Source organism: Camelina sativa, chromosome 6, assembly GCF_030686135.1.
Source record: "Camelina sativa cultivar CO46 ecotype springtype chromosome 6, ASM3068613v1".
Taxonomy (NCBI): Eukaryota; Viridiplantae; Streptophyta; class Magnoliopsida; order Brassicales; family Brassicaceae; genus Camelina; species Camelina sativa.
The window spans coordinates 21,243,033-21,261,066 of record NC_141885.1 but is presented as its reverse complement, the minus strand read 5'-3'; the positions used below and the strand labels follow the sequence as shown (position 1 = coordinate 21,261,066).

Below are 18,034 nucleotides of genomic sequence, written 5' to 3'. Positions count from 1 at the left end.
TAGTTCCCGACCCTGGTCCTTCCCGGACGCGGTCGTAGTTCCCGACCCTGGTCCTTCCCGGACGCGGTCGTAGTTCCCGACCCTGGTCCTTCCCGGACGCGGTCGTAGTTCCCGACCCTGGTCCTTCCCGGACGCGGTCGTAGTTTCCGACCATCTGGTCGACATGCTATGTGTTCGATGTTTTGAACAATCGCTCGATTCACGAGCGCATCTTGGCGAACACATTCCCGTTCCCAAGCATGTCTTCGATCTTATCAGAGATTTCCATTTCGTCCGAACACATAGCATAACGGCATACGTCCTCACAGGATCGCGCATGCTCTGATACCAACTTGAAAGACCCCGACCCGGACGTCCCAGCGTCCGCGGTCACGGCTTCCATTCGGCCCCATTCCCGGCCGAATATCCTTTGATTTGGTCACTAAGCTTTGGCTCATGGCCTTGCTTCGTAGACCCCTTTACGCAGCGGAATATAACTTTAACCTTGACCCATCCCTTTGTGCTTAGCCACACAACCAACCAACCCCACTGGCTTGCACATATTAGGGAACGGTTGCTCTATCGGCTTCCCGAACCACTCGCGTACCCAAAGCTCGGTATCGGACGTACCGTTTAAATGACCCATCGGTCATACCATTAATACCCCGATTAACTCGTCGGTCTTGGTATCAGAGCCAGGTCCGATCAACTATCCGACCCCATAATCGAATCGCTGATCAACCACAGACCTGGGCCGATACTTCCGACTGACTTGTCGACCACTTGACCACCCGACCGATCAATCCAACCTACGGCTCGTATCGTCGATCCTTTGATCACCCGATCCGACTAGCGATTGAATCACCGGTCAACTCTCGATCGATCCGTCCATTGACGTGGATCGTCGATAACCTTTTGATCGGTCCGACTCTCTGATCGAACCGTCGATCATCCTACGATCGGTTCGTCTCCCCGGACGAACCGCCGCCTATCCTACGATCGGATCGGCCCGCTTGCCGAACCGTCGCTCGTCTCATCGTACCTTCGATAGAGAGGTAGCATGCGCATCAGTTCGGACGAGTATACTCGCCGAGCCGCACCCCCTTTTCTTCTTAGGCTTAGATGGACGATGGAAGGATGATGGTGTGTTGGAATGAAGGCCTTGCCCTCTATTTATAGTGCCCTGGCCGAAGTCTAGGCTCCCAAAAGGCACCTGTCCATCAAGGCCCTTCATTCGTGCACGTTCGGACATGCCTGTCCGTCCGTGCCTGTCCGGCCATGCCTGTTCGGTCATGCCGTCCCATTACCGTCCACGAGCTCCCCAGCTGGCCCGGAGACTGTCCACCATCGTCCAGCTGGCCGAGCTTAGTCGAGCTGACGCTAGCTGGACGCTAGCTGGACGAGCTGATACTAGCTGGCCTAGCTGTCCGCAGCTGGTCCATAGCTGTCCACAGCTAGCCTATAGCTATCCATAGCTGGCCGATAGCTGTCCATAGCTGGCCGATAGCTGTCCATAGCTGGCCGATAGCTGTCCGCAGCTGAACTACTTGTTCATCGAGCTTGTTCAGCTCATTCAGCTCGTATTCCAGCTATTTGAGCTAGTAGCTTAGCTACTTAAGCTCATATAGCTATCGATTTCCTTAAAACAAACTGCCCCTCCTTTCGGATCGCGGGACGCGGGTGTTACAGCGGATCACCTTGATGGCGTATTGTGGTCCTATCGAACAACCCCACAGCAGAGTACGGGACAATCCCCTTTTTCCCTTGCGTACGGCCTCGAAGCACTCGCCCCTGCCGAAGCAGGAGTCCCGACACTCTGACGTACCATGATGGTCAGAAATCCCGAACTTAACAACAGGATGCTGATTGACCATAACGATCCTGCCGAAGAACTGCGCGATCAAGCGTTAGTCCGAGTACAGCACTACCAAGATGCAGCTGCTCGGTATTATAACAAGACTGTTCGTCAGCGACGTTTCAACGAAGGCGATCTGGTTCTACGGGAAGTTTTCGAAAACACCAAAGAAGTCAACGCCGGTAAACTCGGCGCTCGGTGGGAGGGTCCATACCTCGTATCCAAGGCAGTTCGCCCGGGCGTCTACGAGCTTGTAACAATGGCCGGAGAACGGATCAAAAATTCGTGGAACGCAGCCCACTTGAAGCGTTATTACTGCTAAGTCGTCTTCACGATCCGAACTAGGAATTTTCGAGAATCCGAACTCCATTCGTCTTTCTTTTGTGATACGAACTACGGTTGGCTTGATCCCCATTTCGGGGTACGTAGGCAATTCCTTGTTTTTTCGAGATTAAGTGAATGCAGCTAAGATATTAATAAAGTTTTTATTTCGAATACACTTCGATCGGCAGTACGCCAAATTACGCTGACAGAAGTTTGGATTAATTTCCATCACACTTCGTCTACAATCGTTATTTCCAAGTACAAACGGAACAAATCAGAAAATACGAGTAAAGCAAATTCTCGATCAGTCACCATTACATGTTTTGGAAATTGGACCAGACAAATCGTCCTCCAAAGGTTCCTCCACCTCTATCTTCATTAGTTCGGCTCGCCAAAACCTGCGTGCCTGCCTTAAGGCCTCAAGTCTATCCGCCAGGACTTCGAAGCCATGAGACATCAAATCTTCCAAGAAGGTGCATGGGCCTTCGACCATACGCCTTTCGCGAAACATTGGGTCAGCCGATTCCAAAAAATTGGCTTATCGCCTCAACCTTTCCAGGGAAGACCGGTAGGCCCAGATGTCCGTAATCAACGGATGCGCGGTATCCTCCAGAGGTTGGCAGTCGGCCGCGAGTAAGGCAGGTACATCCATGAGCGCAACCTGTTCGTGGCACATCGCACGCACGGCAAGCAACCGGGTCATTCGCCATTTCGCCAAGAATAAACCTTCGGCGATCATCTCGTTCAGAACCCGAACGGTCCCCAACCTATAGCGGCGAGCTCGGTACCGTCAGAGTTCCTGGCATATAAGACTCTCCTCCACGCCAGTCATGTCGATGTAAGGGACAGGCGCACGAACCAGAAACGTTTCCGCCTGATCTAGTGCGGAAGGATCACCCGGCGCTTCAGTACACCCGCAATTGCTCGCCGAAGCAGCCACTCTTTCTCGGGCCCGTCTTAGCCATGCGGATCGAGTAGTTACCATCCTTCTTTTTCAGGAAATTGTGAAAGTTGGAATGTATTTTTCCCAACCCTCAACCCTATTTATATAGGGTCGTGGGAAGTAACTGCCGCGGAATCCACCAATCAGAGATCGCGAAAATAATTTTTGCCGCATCCCGAAAATTATTCTCAAAGATCGCGAAAAACATTTAATGAAGCGCGTCCCTTTTATTTTCTCTAAAAAAAAATAAAAAAAAAATAAAAAAAAAATACCGAACTGGTATACACCGAACTCATTCTCCGTTGACACCCTGGCCAGGTGATCAACTCGCGTAAATACGCATTATTACTCAGGATTAAGCCGAACCCAGAGTTGTTATTTCGCCCCTGACTTTCATATGTAGGGATAAGCCGGACCAAGAGTATTTATTCCGCACCCGATCTTTCAATTTTGGGATAAGCCGGACCCAGAGTAGTTATTTCGCACCCAAACTTTAGTTCGGACGGAATGGTTAGCCAAACCCAGAGAATAATTTCGCAGTCCGGCATCCGAACTAAAGCAAAGGATTGATGTTTGATTGATGTTTTCTACCATCGTTTAATAAAAATTGCCGGATATAAGCTGGGAGACGTCTCGCTTCGGGTATATTTTTCGCCTGCTATAATGCGGCAGAATCTTATTACATACTCAAATAATCTTTATTTCAAATAACACATGTTACTTCCGAACTGGTGCATCATTCGCCGCGATCTCACGAACACTCATCTTGAGTCGTTTTGGCATCGGCCACAATAGCTGTAGCCCGGTTTTCTCCCAGTCCTTGGGGCGAGTTTCCAATGCCCTGGCTTTTTGTTCGGACTCATCCAGCAAGTCAATGGTCCGTTTCCTTTTTGCCTAAAGTATGGCAACTTCAGATTCTAAAGTCTTCAGCTGGCGGTCGATCCTACCTTTTTCATATGAAAGTACTGGAGATCCTGGTTCAGTTCTTGATGTGTACCTGCGATCTGCATAAGCAAAGTCAACAACGGGTTAGTTTGGAAGCGGAAATTGCAAGTTGTCTTGCGATAGTTACCTGACAAACTCAGCCCCACTAGCACGCCTGTTAATATAAAACGGCTTGACGTTTTCTGGAATAAAGTCACCAATCAGGACAGGATCCATGTGTGTCGGCTTCCGATCTGTTTCCTTTCGGCACTTTTTGCAATACACGACCAGGCATGACGGCAGGACCGCTATCCTCTCGAATCCATTCTCAATCCAATCTTTTGGGTGGGATTCGAGCATCTCAAGTTTGAGCAGCAATTCGCGTTGCGCTTGTTCTGATGAAGAAATTCTTCCAGGTCACGTCTCTCTTCCGGTTTTACGCGGAACATCAGCATCCAAGGAGCTCGGATGTTCGGGTAGTAGGCCATCCCCCTCTCAATAGCTTCGGCAGTCGAGAACGTCGGGACATCATTCCTAATAGGAGGGGATTCCACGCTGCTAATTGTGTTCGACATCGCTCAGGTTCAAAGTTTTTCAAGGATTGTTTAGTTCGGAGACCGCGCTGGTTGATTTATATGCACACTGGGGGGTGAAATTTCCATAGTCTGTGGAAAATGGCAAAAGTGCAAATTTCGAGAATTTGTTGAGTTTTCTTTTTTGGCAAAAGGAAAAGTTCCGGCACAAAAAAAAATAGGAAAGAAAAAGTTTCAAAAGTAAAAATGGGCCGAACAAGTCGGCAATGTTTTACGAGGGTATTCAAACCCACACATAATAAAGTTTGAGGGAAAAACAAAAATTAAAGATTAGCGTCCAAAGCACCGGTCAAGTCGGCTTGGAAGCTCTCGGCATTGGAGCCATACGGATGGTAGACGGAGTCTGGAGCCAACGTTCTGGGGTGAAGAAGTCCATAGCCCAGCTGGTCAGGGGACATGGCGAGGTCGTTTTCATTCAATTCGAGGACTTCGATCGCTTGGATAGTTTCCTCGGCTTTGGCCTTGTTCGTATCAATTTCAGCGATTTGCTCCTCCGGAATAACGGCCCCCTTCTCGATCAGATATTGTACAGTTTCCTACACTCCGGTAGCTTGGTTTAATAGGTCTTCCAAAGGGCGAACTTTCTCTTGTTCGACTAAATAAGCCTTGACCTTATTCAATCGGGTCTGCGCCTTCTTCGCTGTCCGCTCCACCTTCTCCAAACAATCCCGCCGAAGTCTTTTAACCTCAAAGTCGAGTTTGATGTTCAACTCGTTGCATGCTCCCTGCAGTTCGGATTTTTCCCGTTCGAGAATAAGCGCTCGGGAATCCAGTTTGCCAATCCTTAGTTCGGATTCGGTGATGACACCGTCCTTTTCGGCAAGAAGAGCTTCAAGCTCCTTGATCCTTTCGTCTTTAGCTTTGCTGGCAACTCGGATTTGTTCCGCGCATTCCTTCACCTTTTCAAGCTCGAATCCAGACTTTTTATCGCTTTTGACTCGCCTATCGTACAGTTGGGTCAGCGTGTTCATCCTGGCGGCAGTCTGTGAATTCAAAGAACATGCATCAGTATTGCCCGCTTAAAGTCTGAACGAGTTAAAGAATGATAAGCCTCACCATCAAGTGGGATTCGGCGACGTCAAGGAACGCTTGATGGAACTCTAGTTCATCCGCTGACGGAAGAATTCGGCTAGAGATCTTCAGGGTGCGGAAAAATTCGCCTGAAACATCACGACTTGTGACCAAAGGAGTATCGCCGAAATACTCAAAGGCAAACCGGTCCGTTTTGTCGTTTTCTCTTGCCAAACGGAATCGGTCGGCAGATTCCAGTCTGGCGTCTTTGGCTGAGCGCTTGCGGCTTGCTGCTGGCTGCGGAGCCTTCTTTTTGTGTTTCCTCTTCTTCCTTTTCGGTTCAGCTCCAAGCCGAGGAACATCTTCTTCATCGATCGGAGGGTCGGCATTCCCTAAGGCTAGGGGAGGAGTGTCGCCTTTAGCAACATCGACAGTGTCGACGTCTTCTTCGGAAGCCCGAGTGGGATCGACGACGGTCTGATCCTGAACAGGATCAACGTCAGATCGGTCCTGAGGAGGGTCTATATCGGCTTTGATGGCTGCCTGGGTTTCCCGGCGAACGATCTGGAGACTGTCGGATTCAATGACATGTGAACCAGCTGGCTCCGCAGTTCGTCCCAGCGAACTCGCGAAACTTGGGAATATTGTCCTGGGTTCGCCCATCGCTTTTTCAACGCAGATACGGGTAATAAATTCCCACCGACGATCGTTCCCGGATAGTAGAGCGTTCCTGACAGAGTGATAGTCCGGAGCTAGACGTGTGGCGCAGAATGGACGATCTGGAAGCAAGACATGAAAAAGTTAAAATTGGTCAGAGGTGCCGAAGTCAATTAGAATGTACTGGAAATATAAAATCTACCAGGATTTTCATTCCACACTCTCCGATGGATACCCAACGGATTGACAAGCGAGTACTGATCGACACAGACATAAAAGTAGTGGTTCGCCCACTTCTTGAATTTGGAAACTCTTTGACCAGCAAGGAAATTGTGCGCCGGTCTCATATTCACTTCCCAACGATTCGGACTCTTTGATGATTTGAAGTTTGACAGTTGCTCAAAACACCGAACTCCAATGTTAACTCCGACTTCGGCCGCAATGGTAAGGGCAGCCATGAAGTTACAAATGGCTCCAGGGACAAACTGGCAGATCGCTATCCTGCGTCTCTGGGCATAGAGCGATATCAGCGCTGGGATTGGAAATAGGAGGCGACATTCAGTAAAATAACCCTCGTACAAGCATATGTACCCTTCCGGCGGATTCCAGGGGCGCTGGTCGGCTTGAGGGATCAGAATTGTGACGTTGTTGTTAAATAGACCACATGAGTTCAGCATATCGTTCACGGTTTTGATCGAACTCAAACTCTTATCGCCTCCAATTCGTCCTTTATGATCTAACAAAGGATCGATATCTTCGATTGAGATTCCTAAAGGCGCGAATCGGTCTTCTTCTTGCGCCAATACATCGTGAGTCAGTTTGTTATTCCTGTCTTGATGATGAGCTGGTGGAAGAGTCTGTGATGATGGCGCTCCAGCTGAGCAGCGAGTTAGAAGAGATTGGATTTCGGAGCCCGATCTACTGGATTCTCCGATCTGTGCGACGCGTCTGGAGGTGCGACGAATTAATTGTTCGTTTTCGCTTTCCGGTGAAAAAGAGGGATCCGAAGTGCCTGCCATGATGTGAGTTCGGAGAGTGCAGAAGAAAAATGGAGATAAATAATTAAAAAGAAGAGAGTTCGGAGCAGATTACCTTTCACTGTTGGCAGGAAATGAGAAATGACGAAGGGAGGAGGCGTATTTATAGAGTCGAATGGGCGGCGACCCTACGAAGAGTCATTATGACCTACGCGACTCTTCGACTTCAGACCTAGCGGATGTGACGCAAACGACACGTGTCATCCGGACGGTTCACACTGAAACGGCGCGGAAATCCCGGGTAAAATCAAATGGTTCTTTTTGGTCTAGATCGGATATTCTCTTTCCATAGCTCAAAATATTCAAATCATCTCCCGCATATTTAGAACTGGGGGGGGACTAATTGTTGGTGTGGGATTTAGCACCCCCTACATACCGAACTAAACGAGAAAGACAATTTGGTTATTTAACTGGGAATCCGGTTAAGTGCTCAGTTAGGTCATTTAAGCCCACTTCGGATAGAAGAAGTCCAGCCTCGAGAATGAAGAACCGACTTCCATTTCGCCCGGCGGCCGATCTAAGAGATAGAGTAACTTTCCTTATTTCAGTTCGTCCGATAAGGAAAGTTAATATATTGTACGATTCATGAATATGTATAAAGGGGGAAGGACTTCTCCATTGTAAGGCATCGATTATTGAATACAATTATTGAGTTCTCTTCTTGTTCTCAGCAATAAAAACCCTAATTCTTCTAATATCAAAGCCTAGATTAATTTTCTAAGAGAGTCTTCTTTACTGAATTTGTCTTCCCCCATAAACAAATTCATTGTGGAAATCCAGTTTCTACATAAACATTGTGGTGCAAAAAGAGACATCCCACTAACTGACATGACTTGCTACTCAGGGCAATGTAACAACTTTGATAGACATGAAGCTTGAGAAAACTTGAAGGAGGAATCTTTGTTTTACTGGAGAGAAACTCAGAAGGGAACACTCAAATTCAACCGTAGAGATGTAGAGGAACCATGTGAACACCTTCAACCGTAGAGATGTAGAGGTCACATATGAACATCTTCACCTCTTGACTTCCACAATGCATGAATCTGTTAGTCTGTTACCAATTTAAACATTTAGGACATAGTTCAAACCAATAACATAGCTGATCATTATTGTTTATTTTGTGGTTAGGTGGCTGCACTGGGAGAGCTAAAGAAGGAAGAATTGATGGATTTCTTCGACGAATACATAAAGGTGTATGGAGTCAGGGAATTCCACAAAATGGAGGTACACGGAGGCCAGACATCCTTTTGGTTCGAAAATTGGTGCTCGCTAGGTTGCCTTCATCAGTTGACATGGGAATCTCATCCACATGGTCTGTTGCTGAGGCTGTCTCTTCTCATAGAAGACGTCGTCATCGTTTGGCTGCTCTGAACCAACTTGAAGATGAGTTGGATCGGTTGCGTAACAGAAACACCATCGTGAGAGATTATGTAGCTTTGTGGAGATGTAAGGCTGGTAAGTTTAAGACAAAGTTCTCCACTAAGGATACATGGAACCAAATACGGGAACTCGGCACTATCAAGGACTGATGTAAAGGTGTTTGGTTTCCCAATGCCACCTTGAAATACTCTTTCATCGTCTGGCTAGCAACTTTGGATCGGCTCGCAACGGGAAGTAGAATGCTTACCTGGAATATGGGAGTGGATTCCTCTTGTATTCTCTGTAGCGCTCCAATGGAGACCCGTAATCATCTATTTTTCCTTTGTAGTACTTCCAATCATGTGTGGGAGGGGGCGGCTTCTGCAAACCACCTATACGGCGGAATATAGTGCCATTCTCACAGTTCTCACTGATTCATCTCTATCTCCTACGCGCCGATTCATTCTGAAGTTTGTGTTCCAGGCCACAGTCCATACCATTTGGAGTGAACGTAACCGGGGTCCGGAGAAGGCATGGTGAGCTCTCCCTATCTGCGGCGACCCTCATCAAAACGTTTGACCGGTCTGCTAGGAATAATCTACTCTCCCTACAGCAGCATGGATCGATGCTACACAAGGATGGCTTGTGCATGTGGTTGGGTTCTCGTTTATGACTGCTCTTTCTGCTCTGTTTTAAATGGCTCTGTTTTGTTCTACCCAATTTTCTCAGTGAAAGGATGCATATAATGTAAACAAGGTTTTTTTTTGGTTTGAATAAATTTAACATTCATTCAAAAAAAAAAAAAAGAATACATAAAAGGTGGATGCACCGAAAAAGAAATCGATTAGTGTATGCGTTTGATTACATGTTCTATTCTTGTAGATCTTGTAGATCATGTATAGTAGTATAACATGTTCTTACTATAAACACTTCATCATTTAAAGTTTTTAGATGCAGAGAACTCTTCTCTAATACTATAAAATGTCGAGATTGCTGCATCGATCATTGCTTGAAACATCGGTTTGGACCTGATCATAGTTGTTCTGGACCCAAGAAGACTGAATCCAGTTTCTCATTCATGGGTTTCTTGAGTTCAAACTCAAAAGAAGCTCCTCCTACATCATCACATCATCATCATCTTCGAGTTGGCCTAGTCTTTTTAGCAGACTCGGTAACGATATTAGCCAGACGTTTCAGTTTGCGAGTGGCGGCGATGGTAATTCAGAGAAAACGCATTAGAGGAATGGAAAACAGAATCGTGGCAAAAAGTTACGGTTGATGTTTGTCCAAAATGTAGCAGAGGGTTTCGTGATCCTAAGGATCTTTTGAAGCATTTTGATAAGGATCAATGTGGCATTTCCATGCATAATTGATAATTCCATGAAACTATGATATCTCTTTCGTATAATAGTTTTAATCCAAGAGATGATGATTTATGTCCCATAAGATACGTGATGATTTGCGGTGGATAGGATTTATCTGTTTCAACGTTTATATGATTCATTTAATATTTGACAACTATGACCCAATAGTAAAACAATTGATATTAATGGCTTCAGCACACACGAAACCATTAATATAAAAGTTACGGTGTTAAATTTGGATACCTGATATGAACATCTTCACCTGTTGTAAAGAAGTGAATTATGATGAACCTTGATAAAACAATGAAAAATTCTTTATTACGTAAAAACAGATTCATTGTTCTATCGAACTACCAATAAACAACTTTGAGCAATGAAGTAGGACGGTTCTAGGACTTCCACGGGACATTACATGAGGAAAAAGCCAAGATAAAGGAAATGTCATCTGACAAAGACAAAGTTTTTATCTCGATCCATAGAAATCCAAGACATTCTTGGTTTTAGTCTTTTATTAGAATGTTTCAACCTCTTTACGGATCGTTGAGAGGATGTACACAAAGAAAATCTCATATAACCAAATTGACAATTGTGTACTTTTGAATCTGTAATCCCCTGGTTTGTTAGAAAACAGAGTTGTATCGTTTACGGCCCTGTTGATTGTGGAGCAAAAGACAAAGAATGAAGACTTCACTTTACCTACCGAAATTTTGATTTCAGTTGTTGTGTTGTGAAATTGTAGGATCTTCAATAATTTACTAGCAAATCAGTTCCTCCTGTATTTTTATTTATTTGTTAAAACCATTGGGACAGCGAAGATGTAGTTTACACTCTTTGTCCAAAACCGGCGGAATCATTTGTTAGCTCCAGAATATTCGGGTGTGGTTCAACGAATGATGATGATGTTTGATACAAGTTTGATATGTTCTTACTTTAGGAATCCCACTATATCATAATACTTAATTGCAACTAAACCAAAAAAAAAAAAAAAATTGCTTCAAACTCCTCAAGTTGCAGCCGTAGACAAGGAATATAATAATAATCCCTCAAAGGGTGAATAAGAAAAGTCTTCGACAATAAATTTAAGAGGTTAAAAGCCAAAGATGCGGCAACCTAACACCGAACGAACAAAAATAGAAGACAATTGAATTGAACACACGCAAAAAATGTATAAAATTAATTTCTCATCAAAAATAATCCAATTAATCCCCAGCGATGATTAAATAGTATCACAAATCCTCTTTCAAGAACATATTATCGTTTTCTCAATAATAATAATTTGTTTAAGAAACAGAAAAAATCAACCAGCTCATGAAATCTCTCGCCACACACCAATGTTTTTTTTGTTTTTTGTTTTTGCTATGATAAATAAATCAAACAACAGAGAATAACAAGAGATCCCTGGCGTCGTCATATCCCTGAGAAGATTTGACACCGCAACCAACAACACCACTAGTTCCGGATCCTAAACCACCAACCAAACCGGTCGAATCTTGACCCGAACCAAAAACCCCACCACCTCCGAGCAAATCTGTGATTCCGTGATGGTGATGGCCGTCTGATGGAGGATGGTAATAGAGACGAGCCGTCTGAGGACAGTGTGAATGAAACCTCGCCGCGATTCTCACTCCGAGGTCCAACATCTCCGTGTATTTCCCCATTTCCTTGAAGAATCTATCGTTTCTTCTTCTGCTTCTTCTATGTTTATTGAATTTTTTATTTTATTTTTCTGGTGGTGTGCTCTTTCTCTTTCTTCGTGAAGAGAGAGAGAGAGAGACAGAGAGGACGGAGATGATGAGGAGGAGGAAGGCTGGTGCAAGTCGCGTTCAATTTATAGGAGCCAGGAAACCCACAAAAGCGAACGAGTCTCCGCCTTTCTTCTTTCGAGGGTTTTTACTTATTTAATTGCTTTTCTTGCAATTTTTCCCTAGCTCCCTTATATTTTAATATATTTCGTATTTGCCTCTCATCTCTATTTTAATTGAATTAATCTCCTTGTAAGTTGTAATCTTACCACCATAACTCAACTGTTTATCACTATTTATTATATCTAATGATCAGTGCCAGATGGAGAGGGTCATAAAATGCAATTTATTTTAAAACAAAATTGGATTTAATCTTTATTAATAAAAGTATAGGGTCGGAATTAGACGAAACTGAACAAACTTATTCTGAGCTGTAAATTAAGGAAGGAATCAGTTTAGCGTTTCTTGTCAGTTTCCTTTTCATTTTTTTTTTTTTTTGTTTTGGCAATAAATTTATTTCACGTTTCCTTTTTAAAAAAATTTCTAAAAATTAAATATTAAAATTAATGAGAAAACGCGTCAGTGTGGGTCGTCACTATACCAAACAGGTCGCAGAGTATTTTTTTTTGACTGCGGCAATACCGCGAAAGTCGCTTGAAAAGTATGCGTTTACTTTAAGCAAATATTTCTCGATGGATGGACTATATCTCATCGACTTTTTTGGACTTGTTAACACCTTTGGACTTTTAATGTTTGATTGTAACGTATGTTTTTTTCGAAAGAAATTAATGTTTGATACTTTTTTTCTTCTTACATCTAATATTTCAAACTTACTTAACATTACATGACACGTTCCATTATGAACTTACAAATGTCATAACAATTTACAATTGTCACTTGATTAATATAGGTCAACTAGCTTTTATCAGTTTAATCTAAATCTTATTACTATTATATTTTTAATATATAAAGATACAAAGTGCTGTAAATATGAGATATCATACAAAGTGCTGTAAATATGATATATCAAAAAAAAACTTTGAATGAACTACGCTTTACAGCACTTGAATTGAACTATATATATTTCAACAATTAAAGTAAAATTATTCCCTAATTAGTGATTCAAATGTGTAACTTTTAAATAAATCAAGACTGATTTAGTCTTTGTAAGATAAACATAACACATGTCATATCATCCACCGAAAATTCGTAGAAGATGATACAATGAAATTTGATTATTTCTTTCATTCTTTTGATTAATTCGAAATTATTAATTATCAATTATATTTCTCTATTCAGTAAGATTTAAAATATATATTTGCAAAATCACTGAAAATATTAGTAAACTATATAAGTCATCATTCATCAACCCAAATTCTTTAACAGCTCAAAAGAAAATCCAAGGGCGAGATTTACACAAGCAAACAAACATGATGATTTCTAAGTTTATAACCAACCTTGGTTCTATATTAGTAGTTTTTTCAGCTAGTTCTCTGTATATCTAACTGAGCCACCTCTTATATAGAGCGGCCGTTTTTAAACCATATATATCTAGCTATATATATTATATACTCTGGTTATAGTTTTTGTTTTCCTAAGCCGTAATAGGATCACACCAGACTGTATATAACTAAATCGTGGGGAAGGGGGTATAAGTTTTACCTGCTGCCTCCAGCATTAATGTCTTAAGTTTTCATGCAATCTACAGAAAAATAAAGAGGGCAAAGATCAATGTCAAGTACTTTGCAGAAATTGCTAGAATATCATAACATAATGAAGCATGTGAAAGTTGAGTTTCATACCTTGTAAATAAAGGGATCAAGTCTTCCTCCTGTGCCAAACCTCTTCACTTCCGACATCTTCAATAACCTGCATCAAGATATCGAGTTCACAAATGTTGAGATGATTTGATCACCATTATAAGTCAATAGCTATCTTCTACTTAACAACCAGAGTATATACATTCTGAGAGCTTTGCTGGTATCAGGACTGTCGCCGAGAATCTGACGGATATGAACTTCAGAAGAAGACTCTGAGGAAAGAAACTCCAAGATATCTTTGGCTCTACGGCGAATGGAACTCGACCTGCTGCTACTATCTTTCATCTTCTTCCTTTCTCCTCTTAGCTTCTCATTGCTTCTCTGATTCCCGACTTTGATTCTGCTTTCTATGCTGGAAACCTCACTTGAACCAGTTGACAGACACGATTCATCTTTGGAATCAACTGAGGATGTCGAGAGAAGATCACACGCAGGATTCATCATCAACTGTGTCGGCTTGAAATTGAAGGATCCCCAGATAACCTGAGATCGGCGTTTCCTCGCTGTCTGCACAATTCAGTCAAAGAAATTCAAATTTCACATACTCAAAGTTTTCTTCTCTGATGAAATATATGTTTCTTACTAAAATTAGAGCATCACAACGACATGGAATTCGTAATTTCAAATCCCAGAAAGATCTGTATCTGATACAATAAGCACTAATCCTGAATCGTAAGAACAAAATTGGGACATCTAAGAGCTATGCGATGGTCATTCAGGTGAAGAACGAAGCATTAACTTCAAAATCTTAGCTCTAGCGGAAGCAATCAATAAAATCCAGAAGTTTCTAGTCAATCAAATTCCTCAGTAACCAATTCAGATCTAGAGAGCAACAACCAAAACGAATACTCTGAAACAGAGACGCGATGAAGATTAAGAGTTTCGCACCTTGAAATTCACCAGTTGAAACGGATCTCCAGTATAATTGATTTTGAATCCACGATCTTCAATCTTCCCAAACGAACCGTCGCTGGACAAAGCCGAGCCACAAGATCTCGATCCGCTAGATCCTAACTTCAAGCTCAGGTTCGAGCTTCCTTCGTCACACCACTTCCTCACATAGCTCGATTCCTCTTCAGATTCCGACCTAATAATCACCCAATACGATAATCTTAACCAAACGAGGAAGATAACACAGATCTGAAACCGCGAACCTCATAATTAGGCACAGAAATTGAAAACGATTGAGTTTATGCGAACCTCGTAGGTGAGAAGAACACAGGTCCATAAGAAAGGACAAGAAGAGACGACGCAACCGCTCTCTCAATCGCAGAAGGATACTCCGCCATCTCTGAGTTTTTTTTTGCCGACTGAAGCTTTCTCTGAGCTGCTGCTAATGGCGCGATGATCTGATTTTGTTTGATTTTGAATTCTCTCTCTATCTCTCTTTCTCTCTCTCTCACTACATATTCATACTCTGTTTCCGTTAAAGCAAAAAAAGTGGAATAATGATTGAAGAGCCCATATATATTAGGCCCATTAAAGGCCCATGTACATCCTCTATCTCATTCTTCGTCTTCCTCGCTTCGTCTACGAACACTGTAAATCAAAAATCTCCACGAAGCTTGATTTTTGTATATATTTAACGGTGGAAGCTTGATTTTTGTATATATTTAACTAAGTATATAACGACCTTTTTGAGAAATATCTTGATGACATGTCATCTTGCCTTCACTTTCTCACTCCCGTTCATTCTCAACCGCTTCTATTTTCCCGCCACAAACCTCCTTATCTTCTTCGCGCCACATCAATCTCTGCAACAATAGCCGTTGATGGCGTACCTTCGAAAATTATCTCTCCATCACGCTCTCCGGAGTGGTGGATTGATTCCCTCCGGTCGAAAGTTCGAGCCAATTTGCTTCGTGAAGCTGTTTTGACTTACATTGAAATGATTGTTTTGGGTATCAAACCCGACAATTTTGCGTTCCCTGCTTTGTTGAAGGCGGTCGCGGATCTTCCGGACATGGATTTAGGGAAACAGATTCATGCCCATGTTTATAAGTTTGGGTACGGAGTGGATTCTGTGACTGTGGCTAATACCCTTGTGAATTTGTATAGAAAGTGTGGAGATTTTGGTGCTGTCTATAAGGTGTTCGATAGAATCTCCGAGAGAAACCAAGTCTCTTGGAACTCGTTGATTTCTTCTTTGTGTAGTTTTGAGAAATGGGAAATGGCGTTAGAAGCGTTTCGGTGTATGTTGGATGAAGATGTGGAGCCTAGTTCGTTTACCTTGGTGAGTGTGGCTACTGCTTGCTCGAATTTGCGTATGACCGAGGGGTTGAGATTAGGTAAGCAGGTTCACGCCTATAGTTTGAGAAAGGGGGATTTAAATTCGTTTATTGTCAACACATTGGTAGCTATGTATGGTAAACTGGGACAATTAACATCTTCCAGAGTCTTGCTTGGATCTTTTGAAGGCCGTAACTTGGTCACATGGAACACTTTGTTGAGCTCGTTATGTCAGAACGAGCAGTTTCTTGAAGCGTTGGAGTATTTGCGAGAAATGGTGCTCAAAGGTGTTGAACCAGATGGTTTCACAATTTCAAGTGTTCTTCCTGTTTGTTCACACTTGCAGATGCTTCGCACAGGGAAAGAATTGCATGCCTTTGCTTTGAAAAATGGATCTTTGGATGAGAATTCTTTTGTTGGTAGTGCTTTGGTTGATATGTATTGCAATTGCAAGCAAGTGTTGAGTGGTCGTAGAGTATTTGATGGAATGTTTGATAGAAAGATTGGTCTTTGGAATGCTATGATCACTGGATATGCCCAGAACGAGCATGACGAGGAAGCGTTGTTGCTGTTTATTGAAATGGAAGGAAGTGCTGGGCTTCAGGCTAACACAACCACTATGACAGGTGTTGTTCCTGCTTGTGTTCGTTCTGATGCTTTCTCCAAAAAGGAAGCTATCCATGGATTTGTTGTAAAAAGATGTTTAGATAGAGACAGGTTTGTGCAGAATGCACTGATGGATATGTATTCTAGGCTGGGAAAGATCGATATCGCCAAGCGGATATTCAGAGAAATGGAAGATAGAGATTTAGTTACATGGAACACAATGATTACGGGTTATGTATTCTTAGAACGCCATGAGGATGCGCTTCTTGTGCTACACAAAATGCAAAACCTTGAAAAGAAAGCGAGCGAGGGAGCTATTCGAGTTGGTCCGAAACCTAATTCCATCACTCTGATGACAATCCTCCCGAGTTGTGCTGCACTATCAGCACTAGCAAAAGGAAGAGAAATCCATGCTTACGCCATCAAGAACAATTTGGCAACTGATGTGGCTGTAGGTAGCGCTTTAGTTGACATGTATGCAAAATGTGGATGCCTACACATGTCGAGAAAAGTGTTTGATCAGATTCCATTTAGAAATGTTATTACTTGGAATGTAATTATAATGGCTTACGGGATGCACGGAAACGGGCAAGACGCCATAGATCTGCTAAGAATGATGATGGTTCAGGGAGCTAAACCAAACGAGGTTACATTCATCTCAGTATTTGCAGCTTGTAGCCACTCAGGCATGGTGGATGAAGGATTAAGGATATTCTACAAAATGAAAAACGACTATGGGGTTGAACCCAGCTCAGATCATTATGCTTGCGTTGTAGATTTGCTTGGAAGGGCTGGCAGAGTTAAAGAAGCATATCAGCTCATGAACATGATGCCTCTTGATTTCGACAAAGCTGGAGCTTGGAGTAGCCTCCTTGGTGCTTGTCGGATTCATAATAACCTAGAAATTGGAGAAATTGTTGCTCAGAATCTCATTCAATTGGAACCAAATGTAGCTAGTCACTATGTGCTACTAGCCAATATATATTCATCAGCAGGCCTCTGGGATAAAGCAACAGAGGTAAGGAGAAATATGAAAGAGAGAGGCGTGAGAAAAGAACCTGGATGTAGTTGGATTGAGCATGGTGATGAAGTACATAAATTTGTAGCCGGTGACTCATCTCACCCGCAGAGTGAAAAGCTCCATGGATATCTCGAGACCTTGTGGGAGAAAATGAGAAAAGAAGGATATGTACCGGACACATCTTGTGTGCTTCACAATGTAGAAGAAGACGAAAAAGAGGTTTTGCTTTGTGGACACAGTGAGAAGCTAGCAATTGCGTTTGGGATACTGAACACATCGCCGGGTACAATTATAAGGGTGGCTAAAAACCTCAGGGTTTGTAATGACTGTCATCTTGCAACAAAGTTTATCTCAAAGGTTGTTGACAGAGAAATCATCTTGAGAGATGTTAGGAGGTTTCATCATTTCAGGAATGGAACTTGCTCCTGTGGAGACTATTGGTGAAGTATATATCTTGGTTAAGTGTTGATTCTTGTATAATACACAGTTGAGCAACAAAAAGACAAGACTTTTTCACTGAGAAATCATTTACCTATAGATTCTCATTCTTAGTAACAGATAGTAGTACTA

The 18,034-nt window shown here is 42.9% G+C and overlaps 4 protein-coding genes and 1 pseudogene across 6 annotated transcripts; 2 read left to right on the top strand and 3 right to left on the bottom strand.

Moving 5' to 3' along the window:
• The first annotated feature begins 1,805 nt into the window (after positions 1-1,805).
• LOC147942877 (uncharacterized) lies at positions 1,806-2,156 on the top strand. Its single transcript, XM_087456219.1, has one exon. The coding sequence runs from the start codon at positions 1,806-1,808 to the stop codon at positions 2,154-2,156; it is 351 nt and encodes a 116-aa protein (XP_087312345.1).
• Positions 2,157-4,881: 2,725 nt separating this feature from the next.
• Positions 4,882-7,305, bottom strand: LOC104699180 (meiosis-specific protein ASY2-like). Its single transcript, XM_087456218.1, has 4 exons — positions 6,489-7,305; positions 5,675-6,408; positions 5,200-5,601; positions 4,882-5,154 (listed from the first exon to the last, which is right to left on the bottom strand). Exons 1-4 carry the CDS (start codon positions 7,303-7,305, stop codon positions 4,882-4,884), a joined length of 2,226 nt encoding a protein of 741 aa, XP_087312344.1.
• Positions 7,306-11,192: 3,887 nt separating this feature from the next.
• On the bottom strand, positions 11,193-11,854 carry LOC109133495 (uncharacterized). The gene has a single exon (XM_019246865.2). The coding sequence runs from the start codon at positions 11,702-11,704 to the stop codon at positions 11,417-11,419; it is 288 nt and encodes a 95-aa protein (XP_019102410.2). The 5' UTR covers positions 11,705-11,854; the 3' UTR covers positions 11,193-11,416.
• A 1,236-nt stretch (positions 11,855-13,090) lies between these two features.
• On the bottom strand, positions 13,091-15,087 carry LOC104792035 (uncharacterized). 2 transcript variants are annotated; one of them, XM_010518058.3, is made up of 5 exons: positions 14,809-15,087; positions 14,497-14,695; positions 13,751-14,115; positions 13,591-13,657; positions 13,091-13,490 (listed from the first exon to the last, which is right to left on the bottom strand). In XM_010518058.3, exons 1-5 carry the CDS (start codon positions 14,895-14,897, stop codon positions 13,482-13,484), a joined length of 729 nt encoding a protein of 242 aa, XP_010516360.2. In that variant the 5' UTR covers positions 14,898-15,087; the 3' UTR covers positions 13,091-13,481. The 2 variants fall into 2 exon arrangements, with proteins under 2 accessions (XP_010516360.2, XP_010516361.2); XM_010518059.3 differs by lacking the exon at positions 13,091-13,490 and having other exon boundaries at positions 13,585-13,657; positions 14,809-15,001.
• A 178-nt stretch (positions 15,088-15,265) lies between these two features.
• On the top strand, positions 15,266-17,999 carry LOC104792034 (pentatricopeptide repeat-containing protein At3g57430, chloroplastic pseudogene; annotated as a pseudogene). The gene has a single exon (XR_015559719.1). The product of XR_015559719.1 is annotated as a pentatricopeptide repeat-containing protein At3g57430, chloroplastic pseudogene (transcript).
• Positions 18,000-18,034: the final 35 nt, after the last annotated feature.

What these genes read in the sequence shown, in the direction of transcription:
- LOC147942877 (XM_087456219.1), top strand. Translation starts at nt 1,806, where the DNA reads ATGATGGTCAGAAATCCCGAACTTAACAACAGGATGCTGATTGACCAT.
- LOC109133495 (XM_019246865.2), bottom strand. Translation starts at nt 11,704, where the DNA reads ATGGGGAAATACACGGAGATGTTGGACCTCGGAGTGAGAATCGCGGCG.
- LOC104792035 (XM_010518058.3), bottom strand. Translation starts at nt 14,897, where the DNA reads ATGGCGGAGTATCCTTCTGCGATTGAGAGAGCGGTTGCGTCGTCTCTT. An exon ending in GTGTTCTTCTCACCTACGAG is followed by an intron (nt 14,696 to 14,808) that starts GTTCGCATAAAC and finishes GGTGATTATTAG; the next exon opens with GTCGGAATCTGAAGAGGAAT. An exon ending in ACCAGCAAAGCTCTCAGAAT is followed by an intron (nt 13,658 to 13,750) that starts GTATATACTCTG and finishes ATCTTGATGCAG; the next exon opens with GTTATTGAAGATGTCGGAAG.
- LOC104699180 (XM_087456218.1), bottom strand. Translation starts at nt 7,305, where the DNA reads ATGGCAGGCACTTCGGATCCCTCTTTTTCACCGGAAAGCGAAAACGAA. An exon ending in AGTGTGGAATGAAAATCCTG is followed by an intron (nt 6,409 to 6,488) that starts GTAGATTTTATA and finishes TCTTGCTTCCAG; the next exon opens with ATCGTCCATTCTGCGCCACA. An exon ending in ATTTAGTCGAACAAGAGAAA is followed by an intron (nt 5,155 to 5,199) that starts GTTCGCCCTTTG and finishes ACCGGAGTGTAG; the next exon opens with GAAACTGTACAATATCTGAT.